Source organism: Onthophagus taurus, chromosome 7 (genome assembly GCF_036711975.1).
Source record: "Onthophagus taurus isolate NC chromosome 7, IU_Otau_3.0, whole genome shotgun sequence".
Lineage (NCBI taxonomy): Eukaryota > Metazoa > Arthropoda > Insecta > Coleoptera > Scarabaeidae > Onthophagus > Onthophagus taurus.
Window position 1 is genome coordinate 18,677,003 of NC_091972.1, and position 24,807 is coordinate 18,701,809.

At 33.1% G+C, this 24,807-nt stretch overlaps 2 protein-coding genes across 5 annotated transcripts in view; one reads left to right on the plus strand and one right to left on the minus strand.

Annotated features, from left to right (window-relative positions):
• Positions 1 to 24,807, minus strand: part of LOC111418227 (venom serine protease-like) — a 74,302-nt gene that overhangs the window by 45,481 nt on the left and 4,014 nt on the right. The window lies entirely within an intron of this gene.
• LOC111418631 (dystonin-like protein short stop) overlaps positions 1 to 24,807 on the plus strand; it is a 218,934-nt gene that overhangs the window by 7,195 nt on the left and 186,932 nt on the right. For all 4 annotated transcript variants that reach the window (XM_071198177.1, XM_071198179.1, XM_071198187.1 and 1 more), the window contains exon 2: positions 5,673 to 5,791. In XM_071198177.1, the coding sequence (XP_071054278.1) occupies positions 5,689 to 5,791 (103 nt within the window). In that variant the 5' untranslated portion in view covers positions 5,673 to 5,688. The remainder of the gene's footprint in view (positions 1 to 5,672; positions 5,792 to 24,807) is intronic.

Consider the following 24,807-nt stretch of genomic DNA (forward strand, 5'->3'; position numbering starts at 1 on the left):
TTAAATGGATATGTGAATCGCCAAAATGGACGCATTTGGGGTAGTAAAAATCCACATTCTATTTAAGAAAAACCAATGCATCCAGAAAAATGCACTGTTTGGTATGCACTATGGGCTGGAGGAATCATTGGTACGTACTATTTTGAAAACGAATCAGAAGATATTACACAATTTTTTTTCAATGAAACCAATGATTTGAACTTAAATGACATGTAGTTTCACCAAGATATTGCCCCATATTACAGAACATGTGAAACAGCTACTTTATTTCAAAGCAAATTTCCTGGCCATGTTATCTCTCAGAGGGGCGATATCAAATGGCTAGCAAGGTCTTGTTATTTAACCTCACTAGACTTTTTCCTCTGGGGCTATTTGAAAGAAAGGGTCTATGCCAACAAACCTGTTACGATTGCAGAACTAAAAGAGAACATCTGACATGCAATTGCTTAAATCAAACGACTTTTATTGGAACTTGTTATGAAAAACTTCGCTAAAAGAATGGTATCATGTTTCATGCATAATTGTCCATACTTTACACTAGTAAAATTGGGATTTTTCTAATATCTTGTGTTTTGTTCAAAGCACAAATTCTAAAGTTCTATCTAGAGCACGCTTTATCAACTTGCAGTTCTAAAATGAATCAATAACGATGTCAAGTAAAGGTTTTTCAATATATTTTCTCCGAGGAAATGTTTTTTTTCTCCGTTCTTTCATTTTCTTCTGTTTTCATGTTTTGGTAGGGAACTTAACAAAATTTTATGTTAATAATATTTTCTAGCCTTCTGTCAGCAGTATCTAGTTTTCTCCTGCTGACAGTATATGGTGTTCTATTTCTACTATGTAGTTCTTCCCAAGCAGTTTTCATCTTCTGAAAGCATTATATAGTTGCTTATAAGCCATACTTAATCTCCTAGAAGTGGTTTTTAGTCTTATGTATGCAGAATTATCTTTTGTCAGTAGTATGTCGTCTTCTGCAAGCAGTACTTAATCTCCTGCAAGTAGTATCTAATCTCCTACAAGTAGTACATCGTCTCCTGCGAGCAGTATCCAGTCTCCTGCAAATAGTATTTAGTCTCCTGTAAGGAGCATTTAGTCATCTGCAAATTGTATTTAATCTATAACAGCACAAACTAGTTTCGTTTTAATCCTTGCAATGTTCAGATGTACATCATCGAGCATTTTCTAATATTTCTATACACGTTGTGAACACACTATTTTCACATTTTGTCGAAAAAATCTCTTTTTTTTTGTTTACTCTGAATGCGTATTAGTAGTGCAATCAAAATCCATGATGTTGGAGATACAAGAAATAAGTGCACAATCTTTTCCATAAACAACTATGCTTGAATGAATATCTTTGTTAATTTATCTTCACGTAAGATAGTCCATATTTAGACCATATTCAAACTCTTATTGTTTAAGCTATATAGCTTTTTTGGTTGTTATCCATACATTTCTTCTTTTGTTTTTTCCTTTGCTTTTTTTTAATTTTTGAGAAATATTCTTGTTTTTGATACACTTACATTACTTTTATCAATACACGGAATGTCTCTAAACAAAACATATACAATTCAAAGAAGGAATCATTAAAGTGTCGAAAAACTAGTAATTATAGATAATAACAATAAATTTATCGGGGTATTCACGTATTAGATGCGATATTGCAAGTTTACTTGGAATCAAAGTTTATAAAAAAATCGATTTGTACTTATAATCCATAGAATTAAATCGATAACGATATAATGGATGACGACATAAAAAATAGAACCGCAAAGATCATAAAGTGAAACATCAAGAAATGCAGCAATCACAAGTATGTAAACCTTCCAGGAAAAAGTTTGCGTGATTTGGAATTAATGGTGAAACTGTACGAATATCACGCACAATTTGTAATCTGTGCAATAAAGAATTACACAGTGTATGCATTAGAATCATCAATGTTAAATAAATTATTTATGTGAGTAAATTTTGTTGACTAAATTATCTTTTAAGATATGATTTAAAATTGTTTTTAGGTTTTGATGTAAACTGTTAAAACGTGACTACTGTATAACCTTAAATTGCTTTACGAATACAAGCCATCAAAGTCTTTTCGTCGAAAAGCGATTTGAAGTGTTCTGGAAGATCTTGCAGAAAAGATATAAACAAATGTAATTGGCTCGATATACTTGACTTGAACAGAGTAGATACAGACAACAAGGAAGAAATCAAGAAAGATAGAGATGAAGTCCCTCAGTTCGATTTTAGGACTTTCTTTGCAAGATCAACACACAAACAAGGTGATGAGAAAGGTTGACATACAGGATATTTGTGTGTGGTCAACTTTCTTCCACAAGCGTGTTTGCAGAAACTGTAATTAGAATTTTTTATTCATATGTTAATCTCCGTGTTGTTTGGGCAATATTTATGCCATAACTAATATCTTTACTCAAGTTGAAACTGGATAACCTTAGAGGACATCTCGAGTTCCTCAGAGACCCATGCCTAAACCACTTGATTCAAATTAAAACGGATTTTATACCGACAAAATATAATTTTGACCAGCCATATAAGGTTATACAGAGAAGAATGGGCGAAGGGCGAGCCTCAACTCACAAGGTGACCCCTGGTACACCGATGCTTCAAAAATAGTTGGAGTCGTAATCAGCGGAAGGGTATCAGTGGATTAAAAAGTGGCATTAGAATGCCCTTGAACCTTGAGAAGGATTAGAAAGGCAATTCAGGCCTACACGTGTGAATGCGCATTGGTCAAAGAATGTACCGATAACCTGAGAAAACTCGCCAGGGGTGATGATGTGGGTAATGAAAAGGAGGACGCATATTATTGGACCCCATCCCGGCTGTGGACTACAAAAAATCGACTTAAAACAGGTGATTAACACATGGGAGGACTCAAAGGTAGCTTTGCGCTGGAAAAAACTTCTAGGATACAGACAGGTGAAGAGTGAAAGAACTCCGTCTCAAAAGAAATCCAAAGAGGTTTATGCCTAAGCAAAGGAGGGCATCTCTTCAACATTGGACAAGCTGAGGATCAAACTTGTCTGCTTTGCAACGACAAGTCAGAGACTGCTGAACAGAGGTTGCCTAAGACACAAACTTTTTCCTTTTAATCTTCAAATAATGCTATAACTTGAAGCGGAACTAGAATGGCTACAAATACAGTGTCATGTGATGACATCCTTTTTACTTTTTAAGTTTTTAAGTTATCACTTTCAATTTTTGATGAAATTCAGCTACTATCAAAACCGCATTTATAAATAAACTCCAAAATTAATATCATCTGATTATCATGTCTTGAGGTACTTTTATTGTTGGGAATAACCTCATTGTGGTTTAATAAAGCTCTGCAAAAAAATAGTTGCACCTCATCAATTGACTTTGTTGTTCATTATCATTAATGTATTCTTGTAATATTAATATTGTTGAATTATTTTATTTAATTAAATAATGATTACCTTAGTGATAGTAATGTGGTTATTAGAAATAAAAATTATATTAGTTAGGTTTTTAGGTTTTTTTTAGGTTTTTAACATAAAACTTCCTCTGCATTATTGCTTTGATGATCTTCCTTTCCTGCCTGATGACTGCGTCTATTTCCAACATGTTGTGGAAACTTGCCTTTTCCTTGATATCCATACTTTCCCCATGCTCCTTTTCTCTCAAATCCTCTTCTAAAGGTTCCATTTTTTATATCTTCCTCTGTTGCCTTTAAAGAACCACGATTTTGACCTTGAAGTCCATTTTGATCGCTTGTATGGTAATCTCGTTGATAATGTCCTGGTTTGGTACAAAGATAACATACACCTTGTCGATTGGAAATAAATGTGGCATGATTTAAGTCTAGCTTTCCTTTTTTCTATTTCAGTTCTCAACTTTAATTTAGCCATTTCGTAATTTATTTCTTCAAAAAATTTATTTCAATTGTCGTACAATATCTTCAAATTCACTTAAAAACACATCCAAATCTTCACCTTTTCCCAACTTCATACTCATCAGCTTCCTTCTTAACATTAATTGCCCTGACATTCCTTTCTTTTCATATCTTTCTTCTAAATTTTTCCACATACTATATGCTGTATCATTTTCTCTTATCAAATCAATTTGTGAATCACAAACATTGTACTATTAGGAATTTACACTTATTATCCATTTTTTTTAACTTCCATCATTTCTCTCTTCTGTGGTTCTCCATAATCCTCCGTTTTAAATTCTTTTTACACGTTTTTATCATCATCTTTTTCTGTTAGTGGCATTTTCATGCGAAATTTCCAGATATCATAATTATTAGCATTTAGGTTCTCAATATTAAATGTATTGGAGCTCATTTTATGAATTCACTGGGCAAATAACCTGAAGTTTTATTAACTAAAACATCAAATATTATAGTTCCAGAAGCATAAACATTACATATAATGAGATCATGCCTATGGGGAACATTGCAAATAACATCAAAAAATAGTTTATGATATTTAGTTACCAATAATCTATTAACCATAAATTTATTTCAACTATGTTATTAGGTTAATCAACTATGTTTGATGTTATTAGACTCTCTAGCTAAGTTATTTTTTTTCTTTCCATCAATAAATTAGTGTGTTTGGTAGGCGATATAATTAAATATATCATAGCACCAATGTAAAAAAAAATAAAATGAATTTTTACGGAGTCAATAATCCTCTTAAAACCGTAATCTTTTCGAGTTCTATTTTAAAATAACTGTTTACACACAAATTTTGTTGGGTTTATTTCTTCAAAGAATTCACGAAGAGAAACTGGGATGAATACTAATAAACCAACTAAATTTTTTTTTATTTTTAACTTTATTTCCAACTTTCCGATTTCCTTTTTCAAACTAATAAATAAAAAGAAAAAATTCGAACAATGCAATTTTTTGTAGCTTTCTACCCAACCTATCAAGCTATAATGTGCTTTTTAATTATACTTTCTCTGCTAATGAAATGCATAGAAACGGAGTTCCGTAAAATCAATTAATGTGCGAAAAACAATTTTGTTTGAAAATCGTGGAACGAATTAAAACAATTAAGACATTAAAATTTAAGGAATTGTAAATAAAATTATTGTATCACATTTCTTTTCTTAGAATTTGAATCATTCAAACTATTTTAAATCTTAAATTATCTTAAATTTAAACTAGATTTAACCCGTTTTGTAATCATTTTTAATCTCGTCTCGTTGTCATATATATTTCTAGGAATACGACATAGTTTCTAGAAGAAGTTATAACGTTTTCGACACGCATCACAAAAGAATGTCCTTGGTTAGTGACAATAGAGACAGGTTCACTACTGTGTTATTTTCTACTGTATCATGTAACACAGGTTCGGATTAACCTCTTTTCAAAACTTTTAATAACATTAGTAATTTTGTTCATTATCAATAATAATTTCTAAAAATCTTGATGATTTTTTAAGCTTATAAACAAAAATGGCGATCGTTTCAGTAAGATTTAAAAAGGCTTTTTAACAATTTTTAATATTTATTTTCTATATATGCTGTAATCCGGACCTGGAATGACATCTCTATTTCTTACTTTTCTTACCATCTCCTTTTTCTCCGAGAAGAAACCAATTACGTCTCTCATAAAGATATATAACCCGATTTATTACTTCCATTAACTATTTTCGTTACAACTCTATTTTTCTTTATTTCAGATTGAACGTGTAAAAAATGGAGTTTGATAAGGATCCAACTTTACACGAATGGACAAGGGAACAACCCTTATCCGTTCTTGCATTGGATTGTGCTGATAGGGCTGTTTTAAGAATAGCAGGTAAGGAAATATAATATGTTTTTCAAATTTTTACAATTATAATAATTTTTATATGTATGTTTTTTGCTGATTACGAATCTTATGTTGTTCGTAGCAATTTTTCAATTATAGAAATTCTCTTGCTATCAAAGCTACCCTTACATTTTGTATTGTAAAACCCCCTTTCTCTTTCTGTCTAATTTCAACACAATTTTGAAATAAATTGTTTTGACAACTTTTTTCAAAAATATATCCATGTAGTAAGTTTCTTTTGACAAATTTCAGCTTATTCCAGGTTGACTATATTGATTTATCCCTGCTATATTTAATAAATGAATAAAAGCTAAACGACAACCAATATCCTCTCTATGGAACAAAAATGCTTCGTATTTATAACGATTTAACACTGCTATATTTCTTGGTAGAATTAAGCAACTTCTTGTATTTCAACAACAAAATTACATGTTATGGTAAATGTGCGTATTTTGGGAAATGTGCACATTTTCCTTTAGTTGCGGTAAAAGTGAGTTCAAGGTATATTTATCTTCTAATTTTAGGAAATGTGTTTAATTTGTTTGCTACTAGTCAATGTTGGTTAATGAAAAATGCAAATCTAGGTATTTAAGGGAATGTGTACTTTTTTCTTTGATTATGTTAGAGTTTGTTAGAGTGATATTCTTATAAGCAGCTGGCTTTCCTTACGGCTTACGATCTTCCTTATCAGAGGAAGGAACTTTTTTAACGATATCGCTGTATGATTTGGATATGAACCTTAGACCATATTCTCCTAAGAGTAATGAATTTTGTTTATATACCTACTTTAGCTAAAGATAACTAGGTGACTTAATGACTTAAGAGACTTTTAAGCGTCTTATAAAAGCAACGAATTTTGTTTATGTACCTGCTCTAGCTAAAGATAACTAGGTGATTTAATGACTTAAGAGAGTTATAAACGTCGATTATAGTTTTGGCAATGTAGTTTTTTGGAAATTTGTAAAGATTCAAATTAAAGTCGTATGGTATGAAGTATGTATTATGACTGAAATTTAAACAGCACCCGTGGCAACATTTTAGACATACAAAAGAAAGACTGTAAAAAACAAGAAATGAACAAGCCAGGGATGAGGAGTACTGAAAAGAGGCTGGTAGTAAGTGATTAGATACAAGAAAAGCACTGGACAGCGAAGATTCAGATTGGAATGTGGGTGTAACGACAAGAATGATTTAAGATATAGCAGAGGAAAATTTAAAAGAGACTAGTAATAGAAGTAAGAAATTGACAGGGACAAAAAGAGACAAGTAAGAGACTGGAATCAAGAAGAGCACTGAGCAGAGAAGATTCAGATTAGTATGAGACTGTAAACGCAATGAAGATGCCGAACATGCATGAGAAGACTCCAAAGAGACTGGTCATAGCTCAAATAATCTTAATAGAGACTTGAAAGATAACAAAGAGTCTGGTAGTAGAAGAAAGTTTCTGAACACTTGTCAGCTCTGTTTTGACCGAAGATACTGGTGGTAGATGTAATAGCTCATATTATTGTGATATTTGCCCTGACAAACAGAGGAGTAACACTCGGAGATTTATGGTTAGTTTCTATTAAAATATTCACAATATCCTTGCAATGAAACATAATAAATCATAAAATTGCAGGGTGTACCATTTTCATGTAACCGATGTTTCTTTTGAATAATTTGACAACCATCTGTCAAATCGCCATCTTTGATGGCACGTTGGAAACGTCATTTCAGTACAATTTTAACCTCAAGAACGTGCAAAAATTGTGAAATTTTGTTTCCAAAATAGTTCCTCTGGTACGCTTGCGGTCGTCCAATGCCCACAGTCAAGACAATTCGAAGTTTGGTGGCGAAATTCAATGTCAGTGGTTCTTTGGCAACATCGAAGCCTAAAGTTAAGACCCCTACAGGGAGTAGTGATGACGCTATAGCTGCTCTAAGTACTGATATTCAAGAGCGACATCAAATTTCCGTTCGGCGCCACGTTCAGGAGTTTAGCCTTTTTACAATGACGGTGTGGCGAATTTTAAATTGAATTTGCACGTGTTCCTTTACAAAATGCAAATGACTCAACATTTATTGCCAGTAGCACCCTTGCCGTGAGCTTGATTTTTGGTTGAGCTATGTGATCATGATCAACGATGCACATTTCACGTTTTATGGATGAAATACGTAATGTTCGTTATTGGGGCACCGAAAATCCTCAAAAAAGTTACTGTTTGGTGCGGCGTGTGCTCGGAAAGGGTCAATAGCGAGCGATATCGGGCCATATTATGCGTAACATTTTTTGGCAACTGAACTCGAAGAAAATGGCATGGAGGACTACTGGTCCCAGCAAGATGATGCAATATGCCATACTGCTCGGTTAACATTGGATTTGTGTCATTGAAAAGTGACGATTATGACTGGCCAACGCATTCTCCTGATTTGACGCCTTCTGACTTTTTCAACAAGCCAGATACTCTGTAGCAACTTTTCTTGTGGGATACTTTAAGAGCAAGGTTTATGTTAACAAGCCAGACACTCTCGAGCAACTTAAGGCCAACATACGCCAGGAAATTACCGAAATAACTCTCGAAACAGTCGCAAAAATGATGAAAAACGTCGAAAATGGGCTTGATTTTGTGGTGACATCTGGGGAAGGCCACCTACCAGACATCATTTGCAGAAAGTGACTAAACAAATTGTACAGGGTGGCCAAATAAGTGTGCAAACCACTCTATCTTGGAAACTACTCATTGAAAGACTTGCGGTAAAAAATTTAATGACTAAAGCAGCTAATAGAAATTCCTCGAAATTATTTTCAGGTGTCTAAGAAGACCACTAGGGAGTGCAATTGCCATCTTGAATTAAAAAATGTAGTTTTTCTCTGAATTCCGCTAGCTATTAGATAAATTATAGTTTGTTTTATAAAAACACTTTTTGTCCTATCTCTAAAAATAAAGTGGTCAAATGCCAATAATTTCAAAATGGCTGAACGGAATTTAATGAGCTTGGTAACGTTGAAAAGAGCTTTACAGGGACTACAAATCCTATCTTATTTGTGATGATTGTAATTTGGTATGTTACCACTAGAGGACATTTTTCGATATTACAATAGAAATTATGAATTTTCTTAGAGAAGTTAAATGTATTGGTATTACTTTTTTTCATAAAAAAATAGCTGAATAAAGCCCAAACAAGCTAGTGAAAAGCGCCCCTCGATATCTTGTTCCTAATCTAAAATATCGGTCAAAGAAGATTTAATGAGAAAATTTAATGGACTTTGATCAGAAAATGTGGTATTGGAAACACGGCGAAATTGCTTCTAACAACTGGACGCTTGTCCAGCACCTTTATAGCACATTTTGCCATAAATGTAAGAGACCATCTAAACGCAGTGTTTCAACAGCGATGGATTCGAAGAAAAAACCTATCTCCATGGCCAAACAAATCCCCACCATCTATTCTAATATCGAAAAATGCCCTCTAGTGACGACGTACCAACTTACAATCAGTACAAATAAGGTAGTACTTGTAGTCCACGATAAGCTCTTTTCAACGATATCATGTTATTTAAATTCCGTTTAGCCATTTTGAAATTATTGGCATTTGTTTACAAACATCTTCGAACACCCCACACCACTTTATTTTTAGAGATAACGCAAGAAGTGTTTTACCAAAAAAAACTATAATTTACCTAAACTTTCGGAATTCCGAAAAAAACGACATTTTTCAATTCAAGAACCTGAAGAAAGAATTCAACCTGAAAATAGTTTCTAGGATTTTCTCTTGGCCACTTTAGCCACTAAATTTTTTAATGTAAATCTTTACAATGAATAGTTTCCAAGATAAAGTACTTTGCATGCTTATTTGGCCACCCTGTATAAGTGTACAATTGGGTTGTTTTCAAGTTTCAAATGCTACACCTTGGCGCAACATTCTTACACATTAATGCAAAACTTGCACAGTTAGTAAGATGTTTAGCATTATTAAAGAAAATGTTCTTTAGAAAACCTTCTTTAATTCCTGTATAAATAACTATTTAGGAGAGTATAATGCGTTTAATTGATGTTCAAGGTCACAATATGCGTGATTATGTCTCATTAAGTCGAATACCTTTAATATTAACATAAATTTATGATATCTTAGCAAATTTAGCTTATAACTCAAAGCTCCTGAAGATGGAATGGGTGATGAAACCGGTAGAACCAGGTGAACTAAAAAAATGTTCATTTCTAAATGTTACATGATAATTTTGTAATTTCCAAAAAAACTTGACGTCAATAACGTTCTAAATTTGAATTGTTACAAATATATTGGTTGTAAAAGTGAGATTTTGTCTGATAACATTTTTTTCTATATTTGCGTTCAAAAATGGATCGTTTTTTGTAAACATGTGTTATTAAAACAGTAGCGGTTTAAGGTAAATTGGTATGTAACCACTTGAAACGATAAAAATCTACTAATTCTCGATAAAAAAAGTAAAAGTATAAACTTAAAATCCTCATAAAAAAATTGATAACAAATTTAAGTAGACGTGACACGTTTTATTTTTGTGTTATAAACAATAAGGTTAATTTCTCATCTTCCAAGAACGTCATCGTGTTATTATAATCTATTTTAAGAAAATACAAAAAAAAATAGATTAATAAATCTCATACCTCCGTTTATTAAGTACTATCACATTCAGGTGCAGCTTTGGTCATACCTATTTTTGCACTATTTATAACGAATGAACCGTGGAGAGTGGCTTCAAGCGTTTTAAAACGAACATGAATTTAAAATTAATTGGTTTGAATAATTTAAATTGGTCGTAATTATTGTTGACGACGTGAGAAAATATTATCAAGTTATCGAACACAAAATCGACAATTAAATCTACCTAACCTATTAATAAATGTGTAACCCCGGCAGTTTAAAGGTTGCTATTTAAATGCCAAACCGTTTGAAATAGATAGTTACGGAGATCAAAGAGAGTTGAAAATAATAAAAAAGGTTCTTGATGGGAAAATGTTGGTGAGGAGACAAAGAAATTATGCGAGTTCCCATGGTGTTGTATCAAAGTATAGTTTTTTGAAGAGTAATTTACTTCGAAATTCTCCATAACAACAGGAAATTGTTTTGCATGTACCGTACAGAAACGAAAATTTCCCTTGAAACCGTAAAGAAAAAAAAGTTTAATCTTGATCTGATCATCTTGATATTCGTGACACATTCGAATAAAATCACTTTTTATTTTGGACTTATGACTTATGTTTCATTGATTTAAATATGTACGTGCTTGTTATATTTTTACCAAAACGTATTTGTCGTATTGAATGTAAACAATTAAAGACGAATACCACTATGACTTCTACAGGTGTGCTTATGTACTGTGACAACTTTAATAAATCCACTTGTACATACATACCAAGTCCAACGAAGCATAAGTTTCCCCTTCAGTTAATGTTGCTTACAACGTCCTTCGAGGTATTTTTAGATAAGTGTGTATGTGTGGTCATAACCCGAAAGTGTTTTACTTAAAGATAAAAGGTAGGTGTTAAAAGACGTTCAACGTCAAAACATGATAATTGAAAGATAATTCTTAATTGAGTTGTGAAAAATTGACTCGTAATATAACTACAAGAGCAATACAATTTTTTGTTCTTTTTATTTAGAAAGATTTTCTATTTTACATAGTCATCTCACCATGAAAAATTGTATAGATAAAATAAATATTAATATTTTATTATACTCGATGAATAAAGATGGTTGCACTTTTGATTCACGGAAGGGTGGTAATTGGTAGTTATTACCGTGAAAAGTACAAGAAATGAAGACATCTAACGGGTATTCAGCTACTTATAATATGACGTTGAAGGTATTTATGCAGATCATAGTGTATGAGATAAAATATGGAAATTAATAACTACAGTAAACCCTCGATATAATGAACGTCGTTATACACAAAATATTTTTAAGTCATACTATTAATATCTATTTAATACATCAGTATACTCAACTCGGAATATTCCTCGAGTTGTCTATACGATGTTTAAATCAAGGACGGTAGTATATTTTTATTGAACTAAAACTAGAATTAACACTAGAACTAGAAACATTCGGGTTTAGCCGTACGTCTCTTAAGACGACTAAACTCGAATGTTTCCAGTTCTAGTTGTTATTCAGCTCTAGATTATTGTATATTTTTTTAGCTAAAAGTAAAACCAACACTAGACCTAGAATTAAAACCATTCTGGTTTAGCTGACTTAAGAGACGCACGGCTAAACCAGAATGTTTCTAGTTGTAGGTGTTAGTTCTAGTTTTAGTTGTTATTCAGCCATGGATTATTGTGTATTTTTCTTCAACTAAAAGTAGAACTAACACTAGACCTAGAAACATTCGGGTTTAGCCGTTTTAAAAAGACTCAGGGCAAAACCCGAATGTTTCTAGTTCTAGTTTTAGTTGTTATTCAGCCCTAGCTTGTTGTATATTTTTCTTAAACGAAAAGAATCAACACTACATCGAAAACTAGAAATATTTGGGTTTAGCCGTCTTAAACGACGATGTGTCTAGTTCTAGGTCTAGTGATAGTTCTAGTGCTAGTGTTAGTTCTAGTTGTTATTCAGCCCTGGATTGTTGTGTATCACTAGACCTAAAACTAGGACCATTCGGGTTTAGCCGTATTAAGAGTTACGCACGGTTAAACCCGAATATTTCTAGTTCTAGTGTTAGTTCTGCTTTTATTTGTTATTCAGCCCTAGATTGTTATATATTTTTATTAAACTAAAAGTAGAATCGACACTAGACCTAGAAACATTTGGGTTTAGCTGTCTTAACAGACGTAGAGCTAAACCCCAATGTTTCTAGTTCTAGTGGTAGTGTTAGTGCTAGTTTTAGTTGTTATTCAGCCCTAGATTGTTATATATTTTTCTCTATAATCTTAATTATTGTAAAAAAGGTTGATCTCTAAATAGATCGTTGGGCATAATAATGGGACACACAGAACAAATCTCAAAAAAGTTGATTGAGAAAGATAACATTACATTTTAAAGTTTTTTTATGAAATATGCTAAAACAAGTAACACGTAAGATAACATCACATTATTTTGAAAAAAGTAAACAGCACGACACAACTTTCGTTTTTTTGCGTGCATTTTTGGCATTTTTTTAAAGCCAACTTTTACACATTGGAAATTGACATCGACGTTGATTTGCTCTTCTTTCGATGACATATCCTTTCTTATCCTGTCCAAAGTTATCCAAAAGTCTTAAACTGTCTACCCTTCAAAACACCAATTTTTAAACATGTCTCTGCGATCTGTCTCCTAAAATTTTTGATGGAAATCCACTTCTTTCCATAAATTCTTCTATATAGCAAGAAAGAGTTTCGAACAGCTATATCAATTACCCTTGTGAATAGAATGTTTTTCTAGGAGCCAATCATGATGGTCTACCCTACCTATGTATCGATTATAATGGTGAATCAGTCTTGGCTGAGCAACTTGCACTTTTGATTTTTGTTCTCTGCTCCATCTTGAAACTGATTTGAGACAAACACATTTGTTATTATTCTATTTTACCAGCACGAATTTGTTTTCGCTATCAAAGCTAGGATCATAGGATCCTCTAGGTAACTTTTCTAGGTCTTTGGTTGGTCGCAATGAACATTTTGCAGTCTTATTTTCTTTGATAGTACCTTTAGCGTATTTACATTAATTTTAATTGACGAAATAAAGCTTAAGAATGATTGCTAAAAAAATTATCAAAGCATAACTTAAGCAACAACTTTTTGGACTTTTTACAGCAGTTAACAATTCCAAAACAACTCTAGTGCCAAGAGGTTCTGATTGTGATCCGCTTTCCTTGCCAGTATAAGGAAAAGAGAAATAGCAATATCCATCTTCGCCACAAAGTGCCCAGAGTTTGTGACCAAATCGTATTGGCTTACTCTTTATGAATTGTTTTAGTGAGTGGTGACCGTTATACCTTACAATCATTTTATCTATGAACAGATTTTCATGAAAAATACCAAAATTTTGAAAATTTGCATTTACTATATCTAATAACAGTTTAATTTAAAAAGATTTATCCGCCCTCTTACTTTCGTTAGCTTTGGTATTATTTTGAAAATGTATCAAAAAATTTATTTCAAGATAGGCATTTCTGCTCATACCACTTTTCACAATAGGTTGTCGTCTTCACAATCGTCGTCGTCTGACCAATAATCGCACTCAGATGGTTAAGTATGGTAGCCGCTAAACACAAAAAAGCCAATAAAAATTTTGATCTCTTCTTTTATGATCACAAATCCGTGTTTATTGTTCTGGCAAGTAAATCTCATACGCTTAGCGGCATAAAAAACGCATCACCTAACATGATGACCAGTTTCAAACTGCAATAACTTTTGAACGTATTGCTTAATTTGGAATAGAAACTTGATCAAAAAACTACAAGCTCCTTGTTCAAAATTAATTTTTTTTGTCGGTGCACCCCACAGCAAGCTTCAAAGTGTAGGAAGAAAACACGCATTAACGTTATTCACAATTGCTGAAATTGAAAAGCGCCAAAATGGAGAAGGTACCTACAGAAAATTGACAAATGGTAGACTTAAGAAATAAAAGAAACCTTATTCAAATCGACCAATACGTTCAAAAGTTATTTCAGTTTGAAACTGGTCATCATACTAGGTGATGCGTTGTTTATGCCGCTGAGTGTAGTTTCTTCTACAATCATATCGTAAATACCATCGTCAAAAAACTGTTCAAATATGTCCACCGATGTCTGTTAGATCAGGAAAGTTCTCAAATTTTCTTTTTTTTCTAAATATTCATTTTCCACTTCAAATAAATGATAGGCTGAGTGGGTCTATTTTACTCCAATTTGCATGTACCTTCTTAAGTTTCTCACGATATTCACCTCCAGGTTCATCTTTATAATATTAATTATATGTATTGAGAAAACACAATATTTCCTTTAAAAGATGATATTTTATTTTTTAATTATCGGTGCTACAAATTTGTTTCGGTTATTAAACCATCATCAGGCACCACGTCTATTTGTCAATAATAAGTTTTTGATAATGTAGGTGGAAAAGACATAGCAAGACGAACCAACAATATTGTGTTTTCTCAATACATATAATCAACAAATCGGACATGATCTTGTACATTAGGAAACTCAGTATTTTCCTCATCAATGATTTCCTCGTCTGTCAGCTCATCTATTTCTAGTGGCAAAGCTAATATATCCGCTTCAATCTGCTCAGAATACAAGTGGTCCATCGCATCTTGGAGATTTTTAAAAACTTCTCTTTTACTCATACTAAACAGTAGAAAAAAAATTTACTGTAAGCGTCCAGTGATTTATAGATTGCGATATTTTTTTGACAAAATCAAAGTACGAACAATTTGAAAGAACTGGCTTGATAATTTGATAAATACATTTTTCTTGCAATAAAATAATAACGCAGCAAACTTACTTTAAATTCGGGAACTCACAAACTACTTCCATACGCCTACAGATCAGTATTGGCGATAATAAGTACACAATGCCGGTACTTAAAATAACGGCCTATTGGAGGGTTTAGAGGTGTCAGCTTTTTTTCCCTAGTGATTTTTATGTTGATCTATAAATAGATCTTTGGTCGCTAATGGGTTAAGAGGCTCACGGCTAAACACGAATGTTGCTAATGTTCTTCAGCGCTATGTTGTTGTATATTTCTATTGAACTAACACTAGACCTAGAACTAGAAATATTCGGGTTTAGCCGTCTTAAGAGGCGATTGGCTAAACCCGAATATTTCTAGTTCTAGGTCTAGTGTTAGTTCTAGTTTTAATTTTTATTCAGCGCTGACGTCACGAACGGGCTTTTAAGCTGTGCTCCTGTTCTCGGGATATAGCAGTCCTCTCAGTTTAATATAAGAAATACAGTGTGTTAATTAATTATCGTACCCGACGTCATAATTGGAAGTATGCAACCAATATCGCAAATCGCATATTGCAATACCAATACTGTCATATTGGTTGCATACTTGCAATGATGACGTCGGGTACGATAATTAATTAACACACTGCATTTCCTTGGTATAAATATAAAGCGTAAATTGAACGCAACGGTGTGAATAGCTACTCGAATTTGTGTGCATTAAAATGATTCATATAACGTACTTTTGGCTATAACGGACACTCTTTCGCTGCATTCATCAGTTATATCGAGGTTTTACTATATTGTCTTGATATATTCTAAGATATACCTACAATTTATTAATTACGTAAAATACGAAATTATTGATTTAAAATGAATTAATTTTTTTATAAAATAAAATTAACCATTTTAAACCATTAAGATTATTCTATCAGTTAACATATATCCTTTCGATAACTCACGATTACTTATTTAATTACATCCTGTTAATATTACCCAACTACCAATATTAATAAACTACTTAGTTTTAATTTAAAACAAACCGGGAGAAGGTAATTTATATCATCGAGGTAGACCCTCAAGGTTGGTATGTTATTAAATTCAAATAGAAACATTGCAAAAAATAAAAAAAGCATTATTTCCGAGCTGATGTAATCAATGCAACGCAATGTTAACACAATTTCCGGTTTTAGATAGAGATTATGGCAACAAAATTTTCTCGTGTAAAATTTTTTTAAAATGCTTTTAAGTGATTTAAGTTTATATTATTTTTGTGTTCAATTGGTAATAGAAATCAAAGAACAAATTAGCGTAAAATAACCACAATCACGTTTAGTCGAACAAAAATAAAATTTCACAGCATAACTAAAAACTGTTTTTAAAAAGTTTTTCTATTACATTATTATTAAGGCGTTTTAAAAATTTCTTTCAGAATTACCGTTATGAGATCATTTAACTCGATTGTGGGTGAACGCTTGATGAACAGCAAAGTTTTTTTTAATTATCTTTCCCCACGAATAACATTGAAATTAGCAAATTGCAACGGATTCTCCTTCGCGGTGCATCCGCAAAGCCAACGGAGAAGGTCAAGGAACTGAGACTTGCTTAGGAGGAGTCTCGTTGAATCCTTTCTCGCATCGAAAGAAACTGTCTCTTGCACGTGAACGTGATCCCCACTTTTATTCTTTTACCTTCTCCCTTTCGACGCAAACCAGATGATTCATACAAGTTCCAAGAATACTCTAACGAGACCTGGCTGGTTACTTTATGATTCTCACTTCGACGTTTTCTTTTGGACTCTTTCCATCGCCATTTCTTCTTCTTTTGTATCGGAGTAAAGATCTTTTCGTGAGGCAACGATCCGTGAAAACGTTGTAATCGAGAACAACCTTAAGGATAACGGGAGTTATTGTTTTCTTAGATCCGGGTTATTTAATAACAGAGAAATTAATAGTGCACATTGAGTACACACAAAGTGTAACTTCTCTATGCGAAAATCAAGAGAAACTGTGAGCGTAATTTCTAAAAATTATAAATTTGGATAACAACAGTTTTAATATGTATTCTTTTGTACTGACCATATCAAAACAAAAGTCTAGTCGGTTAAAATTAATAATTTTTAATAGTGACTTTACCTTCTAGGAATAGAAATGCATCATTTTATGCTATTTAGCCGAGCTCACTTGCGGCCGAGGCGCTACATTCCTTACACATTAATACAAAACTGGCTTAATTAGTCATATTTTTAACATTTTCTTTAATTCCTGTATAAATAACTATTCATGAAAGTCGTCTGCGTTTAATTGACATTCAAGGTCAGAATATGCTTGATTTTATCTGATCAAATCGAGCTCGATGCGGCCGAAGTGCTTCGATCGAATACCATATTAACATAAAACTCGACATAATTGAATCATTTTTAATGGCAACTTTACCTTGTAAAAGTAGAAATGCATATTTTTGTCTTTGTTAGCCAAAGTTGCTTGCGGCTGAGGCGCTACATTCATACACATTAATACAAAATTGACAGTTAGTGAGATTTTTAATAGTTTCTGTAGTACTTTCTTTAATTCCTGTATAAATAACTATTTATGACAGTAATACGCTTTTAATTGATGTTCTAGGTCAGTATAATTATGTATATTCATATCGCGTATTATAAAATAAATACTGTGATATTGGTTGCATACTTGCAATGATGACGTCGGGTATGATAATTAATTAACACACTGTTTTTATGAGAGTATTACACGTTTAAATTGATGTTCAAGATCACAATATGGATGATTATGTCTCATTAAGCCCAGGTAGCTTGCGACCAAGGCGCTTTAATCGAATACTGTATTAACGTAAAAGTCGACATTTTATCTTGTAAAACTGGAAATGCACGATTTGGTCTTATTTATTTTACATTATAATATGCAACTGGTATAGTAAGTAAGATTTTTTACATTTTGTTGCAAACTGTATGATTACATGTGATTAAGCCGAGGTCGCTTGCGGCCGAGGCGCTACAATTAATTCCACATCTATTTAAACCGCGATATCATTTTATTTTAGAAATACTGGGTGTTAGGTAAACATGCGACAACAATTCAAGGGGTTATTCCTTAGCCTATTCTAAGAATATTTTGTTCTACGATAATGTTTGACAAACCCCTTTGTTTCGAAGATACAGGACGAACAAAATTTCCGAAAGTAACAACATTTTATTTCTGATTTTATTATCAAACAGTACATGTAAAGTTGTTCAATCTACAATAAATGTTCGAAATGACTTCCTTCAGCCTGAATACAAGCATTCAATCTTCTGGTCATTGACTGCTGAACTCTTTCAAATACACCAGGGTCGTTTCTAATTGAGTTACACTCAGCCATTATCCGATTTCGCAAATCGTCCAAATTCTCCACTGGAGTAGCGTAAACTAATGACTTCAGATATCCCCAGAAAAAATAATCTAGGGAGTTTAAGTCTGGGGATCGAGCAGGCCATGCGTGTGGCCCACCTCGACCAATCCAGCGACTTCCGTGTGTTGCTGTTAAAGAATTACGAGCAACCAAACTGAAATGTGGTGGTGCACCATCGTGCATAAACTACATTGCAGTTCTTGTCGCGTATGGTACATCCTTCCGAAACTCAGGCAGCTTTTCTACCAAAAAGTTGCGATACACCACGCCAATAAGTCTTCCTGGTAGAAATACCGGTCCAATTAGATAATCATCCACAATTCCAATCCAAACATTGAAGGAGAATTGATGATGAAAATAATCTTCACATACCTCATGGAATAGACTGATGCGAACTGATGTTTGCAATATCCATTGACATAATGCAATACGTGGAGGAAAATCAGCAGGTAGGTAGTAGTGCTTGAACACGTTGAATGTGATATGGATACAACAAATTGTCCTTAAGAATTTTCCAAACTGTTCAATGACTTACATTCAAAGTATTTGTAATTCTTCGCGCAAAACTACCAGGATCTTTCTCTATCATGTCCAGCACATTCTGTTCCAATTGTACCGTTCTTTCAGTCATTGATCTTCATGGCCCTCCACTTCATTTTAATGAACCTGTTTCATGAAGACGTCTATGAATGTTTTCGAAGATTTTTCGGTCGGGGACATTACTGGCAAGAAATCGTTGAATGTGAATCATCCAGCTTCTGATGAATTGCCATCAGCAAGTCCATACATGAAATACATGTCAACTGTTAAAGACACGTCAAATAGCCAAACGTCACTCACTCTAAACAAATGCTATCGATGAGACGCATTAATATTAATAATTTCAACAAATATCGAATATGGTTGTCGCAAATTTTGTTCGCCCAAACAAAGGGGTTTTTCAAAAATCATCATAGGACACCGTATTCTTTGAATAAGCCAAGGAATAACCCCTTGAATTTTTGCCGTACCTAACACCCTGTATAAGCAAAAATATACACAATAAAAATAAATGTTAAGTCTAATCTAACATTCGACGTTTATTTGGTGGCGTAGATGATCAACGTCCACGGGTTGATGGTATAGATTTTCCGTGGAATTAGCTGTCCATAGTTCTTTAAGTAGCAGTTCTTTGTAGATTTCTTTATAACAAGCATAACCATTTGATAGATTTGCATTATCTTTTGAACTTCTTTCAAAGTTACTACCATGTTTTTCAAAAAGGGCCATTGCTTTGTCAAGGTGCTCAAACGATTGTAGAACTATTTTCGTTGTCAAACCTTTAGATGGTTCAATATTCTTTTCTTTACTGTTACTTCTTGTATTTCAAGATTTAACAGATCTTCGTTGGCCAGAGATTTATCATGCGAAGCCAAGAGTTAATTTACATCTTCTGATTTTACTTCCAAATTTTGCTCTTTTGCCATTTCTACAATGTCCATTATAAAGGTTGTAGGATCACAGACGTTTTCATTGTCGATAAAATCACTAACTATGGACATAACATTGTCCAAGCTTTCTGTGTTGTTGTTTCCTTAATATCTTTCCAAGCATCTCGCACTATTTTAATACAATCTAAAATGTGGAAATTCTTCCAAAAAGTTCCTAAGATATACACCTTGCCGCTATACATTGACTAAAAGTTGGTTTTAAATAATTTAATTGAAAGGTGGCTATTATACACTAATCCATAGGTTGAAGTATAGAAGTGGTTTTGGTAAAAATTCCACGCGAATGTCGGCGTGCAGTCCATTTAATGTTTGAGGGTGACCAGGGGCGTTGTCTATCAATAGTAAAATCTTAAGCAGAATCTTATTCTTCCTGCAATATGTAGTGCAGTTATCTCAGGTACAAAACAGTGTTTAAACCAGTCTTGACAAATAACTGCAAGTGCCTTGAAGGCTAGACTTGTCATAGTTTTTTCTGGTAAATTAACATTGGTTTTAGTTTCATAGAGCCGAAAGCGTTGCTGCCCAATAAAAGTCTTATTCTGTATTTATCTGCTTTGTATCCTGGCATAGACTGTTTTCTTTAGCGACAAATGTTCTTGCATTTTTTTCCAAAACAAATCTGTCTTATCAACGTTAAAAATCTGATCAGGAGTATAGCCTTCCTCTCTTATAATTTTTTCTAGGCCTTGAACGAATTTAGCTGCACTTTCAGTGTCTACAGCAGCTGCTTCCCTTTGCACTTTGATGTTTTGTAAATTTGACCTCATCTTAAACTTTTCAAACCATTCATGACTAGCAACATATGTGATATCTTCCATTATTTTCCCTTTCTTGACTTTTAAATCATTAAATAAACTTAGAGCTTTATTTTGTATAATTGTCTGAGTTAGTGGAATATTCCGACTTGTTATTTTCTATCCACAATCTTCCCATATCTGAAATAATTTCATCTCCTTTTCTAATAATCATTGTGTTAATTGGTGTATCACTCTTTATTTCATCAACAATTTTTTCCTTATTTTTCAAAACGCTATTAATTGTAGTTTTTGAAAAATCCAATCTTCGACCTAATTCGGCTTGAGATATCCCTTCCTCCAAAAGCTTAATAATTTTCAGCTTTGTGCCCAAATTAATCGATTTACGACTTTTCTTCTTACCGTCCATTGCAAACTTTGTTAAAACCGTTATAAAAACACTCGTAAATTAAGGGGACTTCCCCGAATTCGTTTACTAATTTGTACAATTAGAATAGCACAGAATAACCAGAAAGCACATTGGGTGTATCCCGCCGAAACCTTGTTTGTTCGGCGACGCCATGTTTTAGAAGGGACACCTTGTTGTTATTGGTGTGCCATTGGTTTTCTCAACGATCTGACAACGTCGAAAGTGAGCGACGTTGCCAAATCGTTTGGTTTCATTCTTAAAGATGGCGGAATTGAAATCGAGGTCAAAAAATGCAGTTCCTCCAACATCAAAGGGACTAACATCAGTGTCATTTCTGGTTATTCTGCAACCGAGATATGCCTGTATTCTAATTGTATGAGGCAACCTATATTGTTTGAGAATACTTCCTCTAAGGTACAACGGGATGTGAATTTCCCAGATATATATGGATTTTAGACAGAATGATAGATGAGATAGAATGATCAAGATCAAACACCTTGTTGAAATGGGCAATATTGACCCAAATCAAAAAGAAACTTCAAAAACATTTATTTTAACTTTCAAACGCTTCTATTCCAGTGACTAAGGGTTTTAATTAATTTTAATTGTAATTTCCTTATTTTAAATGCAACCGATTGAACTTGACCTGCAGCTACTAACAAACGAAAAAAGATGAAACACTTTCCAAAACGTTTCAATTTTCACACCCAAAACTTAACTAGATTTTGAATTTCCATTACCATTTTCATTACACTTGAAGTAGTTAAACCCATGAACTTCGGTCACGAACATAGTCATTTTATTACGTTTTGTCACGCATCCCCTTTGTTTCGAATGTGTTAAAAAGGGAAAAAATAAAACGTTATCTTCTTCACAACAACTTTTTTGTTTGTATTTTAAATTTGAAATTATTATTATTGCGTGTGGTTATGCAACCGCATTCTGTCTCGAGCTTTTAAGGTTGCCTATAAATGTGGGTTTATTTTAGTCCACATTCTGCAAGGTGCACAAGGATGAGATGTGAGGGCGTTTTTCTTTTACAAGTTCAATGTTGCGTACCTTCACCATTGGACAAATGTATGCGCCGGCTGGTTCAAAAATAAACGCAGCTGTCCTTTGACATTCTTAACCGCTCTAATGAGTATCTATTTACGACATGGAATGATGATTGAGTGTTATTCTCTGTTTTGGTGTACCGTAAATGTCGACACGTTTATTATTAATTAATCAATCTTATCAATGTAATTTAATTAAAAAAAAAATCATTAATTAATTGAAATGGATGTATATGAGAAGAAATTTTGTGCTTGCTTTGGCCAATGTGGACAATGTCAAACAGATGTCGCCACACGATTCTAAAAATTATTTCCCCCTTATTAGTTTATTTTCTAAGTTAGAAGGGTGAACGTAACTTTATTTAAAGTGTGCAGCTTGCATCCTGTTTTCTTGGAAAATTAGTAAAAATATCAAATACATTTTAAAATAGATTTAGAGTATTTTTGAAATAAATCAAAAATAATTCTTAAAGTTGACAAGTTAAGTTGACAGGACGTTGTAACTTAAAACGCAACAAAAAATAATGTTCTTATTGTTACCTAAATTAATGTTTCCCTTCCCTGACATTGAATCTCTCAAATTACAATGCCTACAATCCCGTCACGAAACCGAGGTTAACGACGACATTTCATGTCCAAACTACTAATAAGTGTGACAAACAAATTAATCGCGATGCAAATTTATTTGTCCTCATGTACTCGATCCACTTGTTTACAGATTATCTTGTAATAAAAAAATATGTAGGCGAAATTTTAAGAGCATAACAGGTGGGAGTGGACAACGATTTGTTGATAAACACTCGTGAAAGGTCACAAAATACGTGTAGGTTTTATTTATCCCCTCATTATTATGATATTATCACATTTACTAAGCAATATACAGTTGCTTACAAAATTCAGTATACAGGGGAATGGAAAATAGATAATTGTGTAACAATCTTATTAATTAAAATGAAAATAATCCAGTTTTCCAAATACAATAGTCACAATATTAATAATAATAACAAATGATACGAAATTCACGCCATAAAATTGAGTATAGGTACAGTTAAGCAAAAGTGATTAAGTTTAGGTTGGTATACTCATACCTCGTTATACGGCTGAGATACGTTCCTCGATATTGGGCCATAAAGCAAAATGCCATAAAGCGAAACATATCAATTAGAAAAATGAAAATCTTTAGTTGTTGTTCAAAATACTTTTTTTATTTTATTACATTAATAATAAAGCATTTAAAATATTGAAAAATGATTTATTAAAAGTAAACAAAAGTAAACAACAATAAATAATAATACAAAAAAATAAGTAAGAATGTACATAGTAATAATAATGAATACGTATAACATTAATCTGATCGTGAGTCGGATAAATAGCGTGTTTCCTCAGTTTCTATTGTCGCTTGAAGACCAACATTGAAAAATTTATCTAACGTTTGTTGTTTTGCATCCTTCTCCTTTTCTTATTTCAACTCTTGGTAGCAACTTATAACTGAGTTAATACCACGTGAAACGTTAGCTCTTCATTAGAATCATTTTTAAGAAGGATGGTTATGGCCTATTCAAAATGCGTAATATTTTGTCTGATTTCTAGAAGAATGAGTTTAGAGCTACTGTTGCTAGTTGCAGGACTAACACAATCTGGTAAAATTTTTTTCCAAGCTCGGTTTAAAGTTGTCGGTTTCATCTCATATCACGATTCGCCAATATTGTCCACAGCATCTTTAATATTAAATTTTTTCCAAAATTCGCAAATTGACGATTGGCCTTCAGTTTCTTTTATAAGTTTCCGAAAAGTTTTACGCAAATAATAGGCTTTGAATGAATTCCCTGAGATCCATTGGTTGAATCAGGGCTGTTGTGTTTTTAGGTAGATATTCAATTTTCACATTTTCGGCTAATTCTGATAAATTAATGGGATGTCCGGGAGCATTTTCCAGGAGAAACAGAATTCTTTGGTCCAAATTAGATTTCCGCAAGTATTCTTTCACTTGAGGACAAAAGTGATTATTGAACTAATTTTGGAATAGGCTTTTTGTCATCCATATATATCAAAAGCGGTTTCAACTTAAAATCTCCAGCTGCATTTGCGCCAAGTAGCAGCGTCAATCGGTCCTTAGATGCTTTAAATCCCGATGCAGCTTTTTCGTTCGTAGAAAGAAAAGTTCTGTCAGGCATTCTCTTCCAATATAGGGCAGTTTCATCTACATTAAATATTTGTTCTGGAACGTATCCACCTCTTTCAATAATTACCTTCAACGCCTTTGAATACGCCAGAGCTGCATCGGTATCTGCGCTAGCTGCTTCACCTTTCATCTTGACGTTGTGCAAGTTATGTCGTTTTTTGAATTTTTCAAACCAACCGCGACTTGCCAAGAATTTTTCATCCATCGATGGACCATCACTTGTCCCTTCACCGTTCAAATGTTCAAAAATAGATATTGCCTTTTCCTGTATATTCATTTGACTCAGCCATTTTTCGTTGATTGTTGTCTTCAATCCACATCATCAATAATTG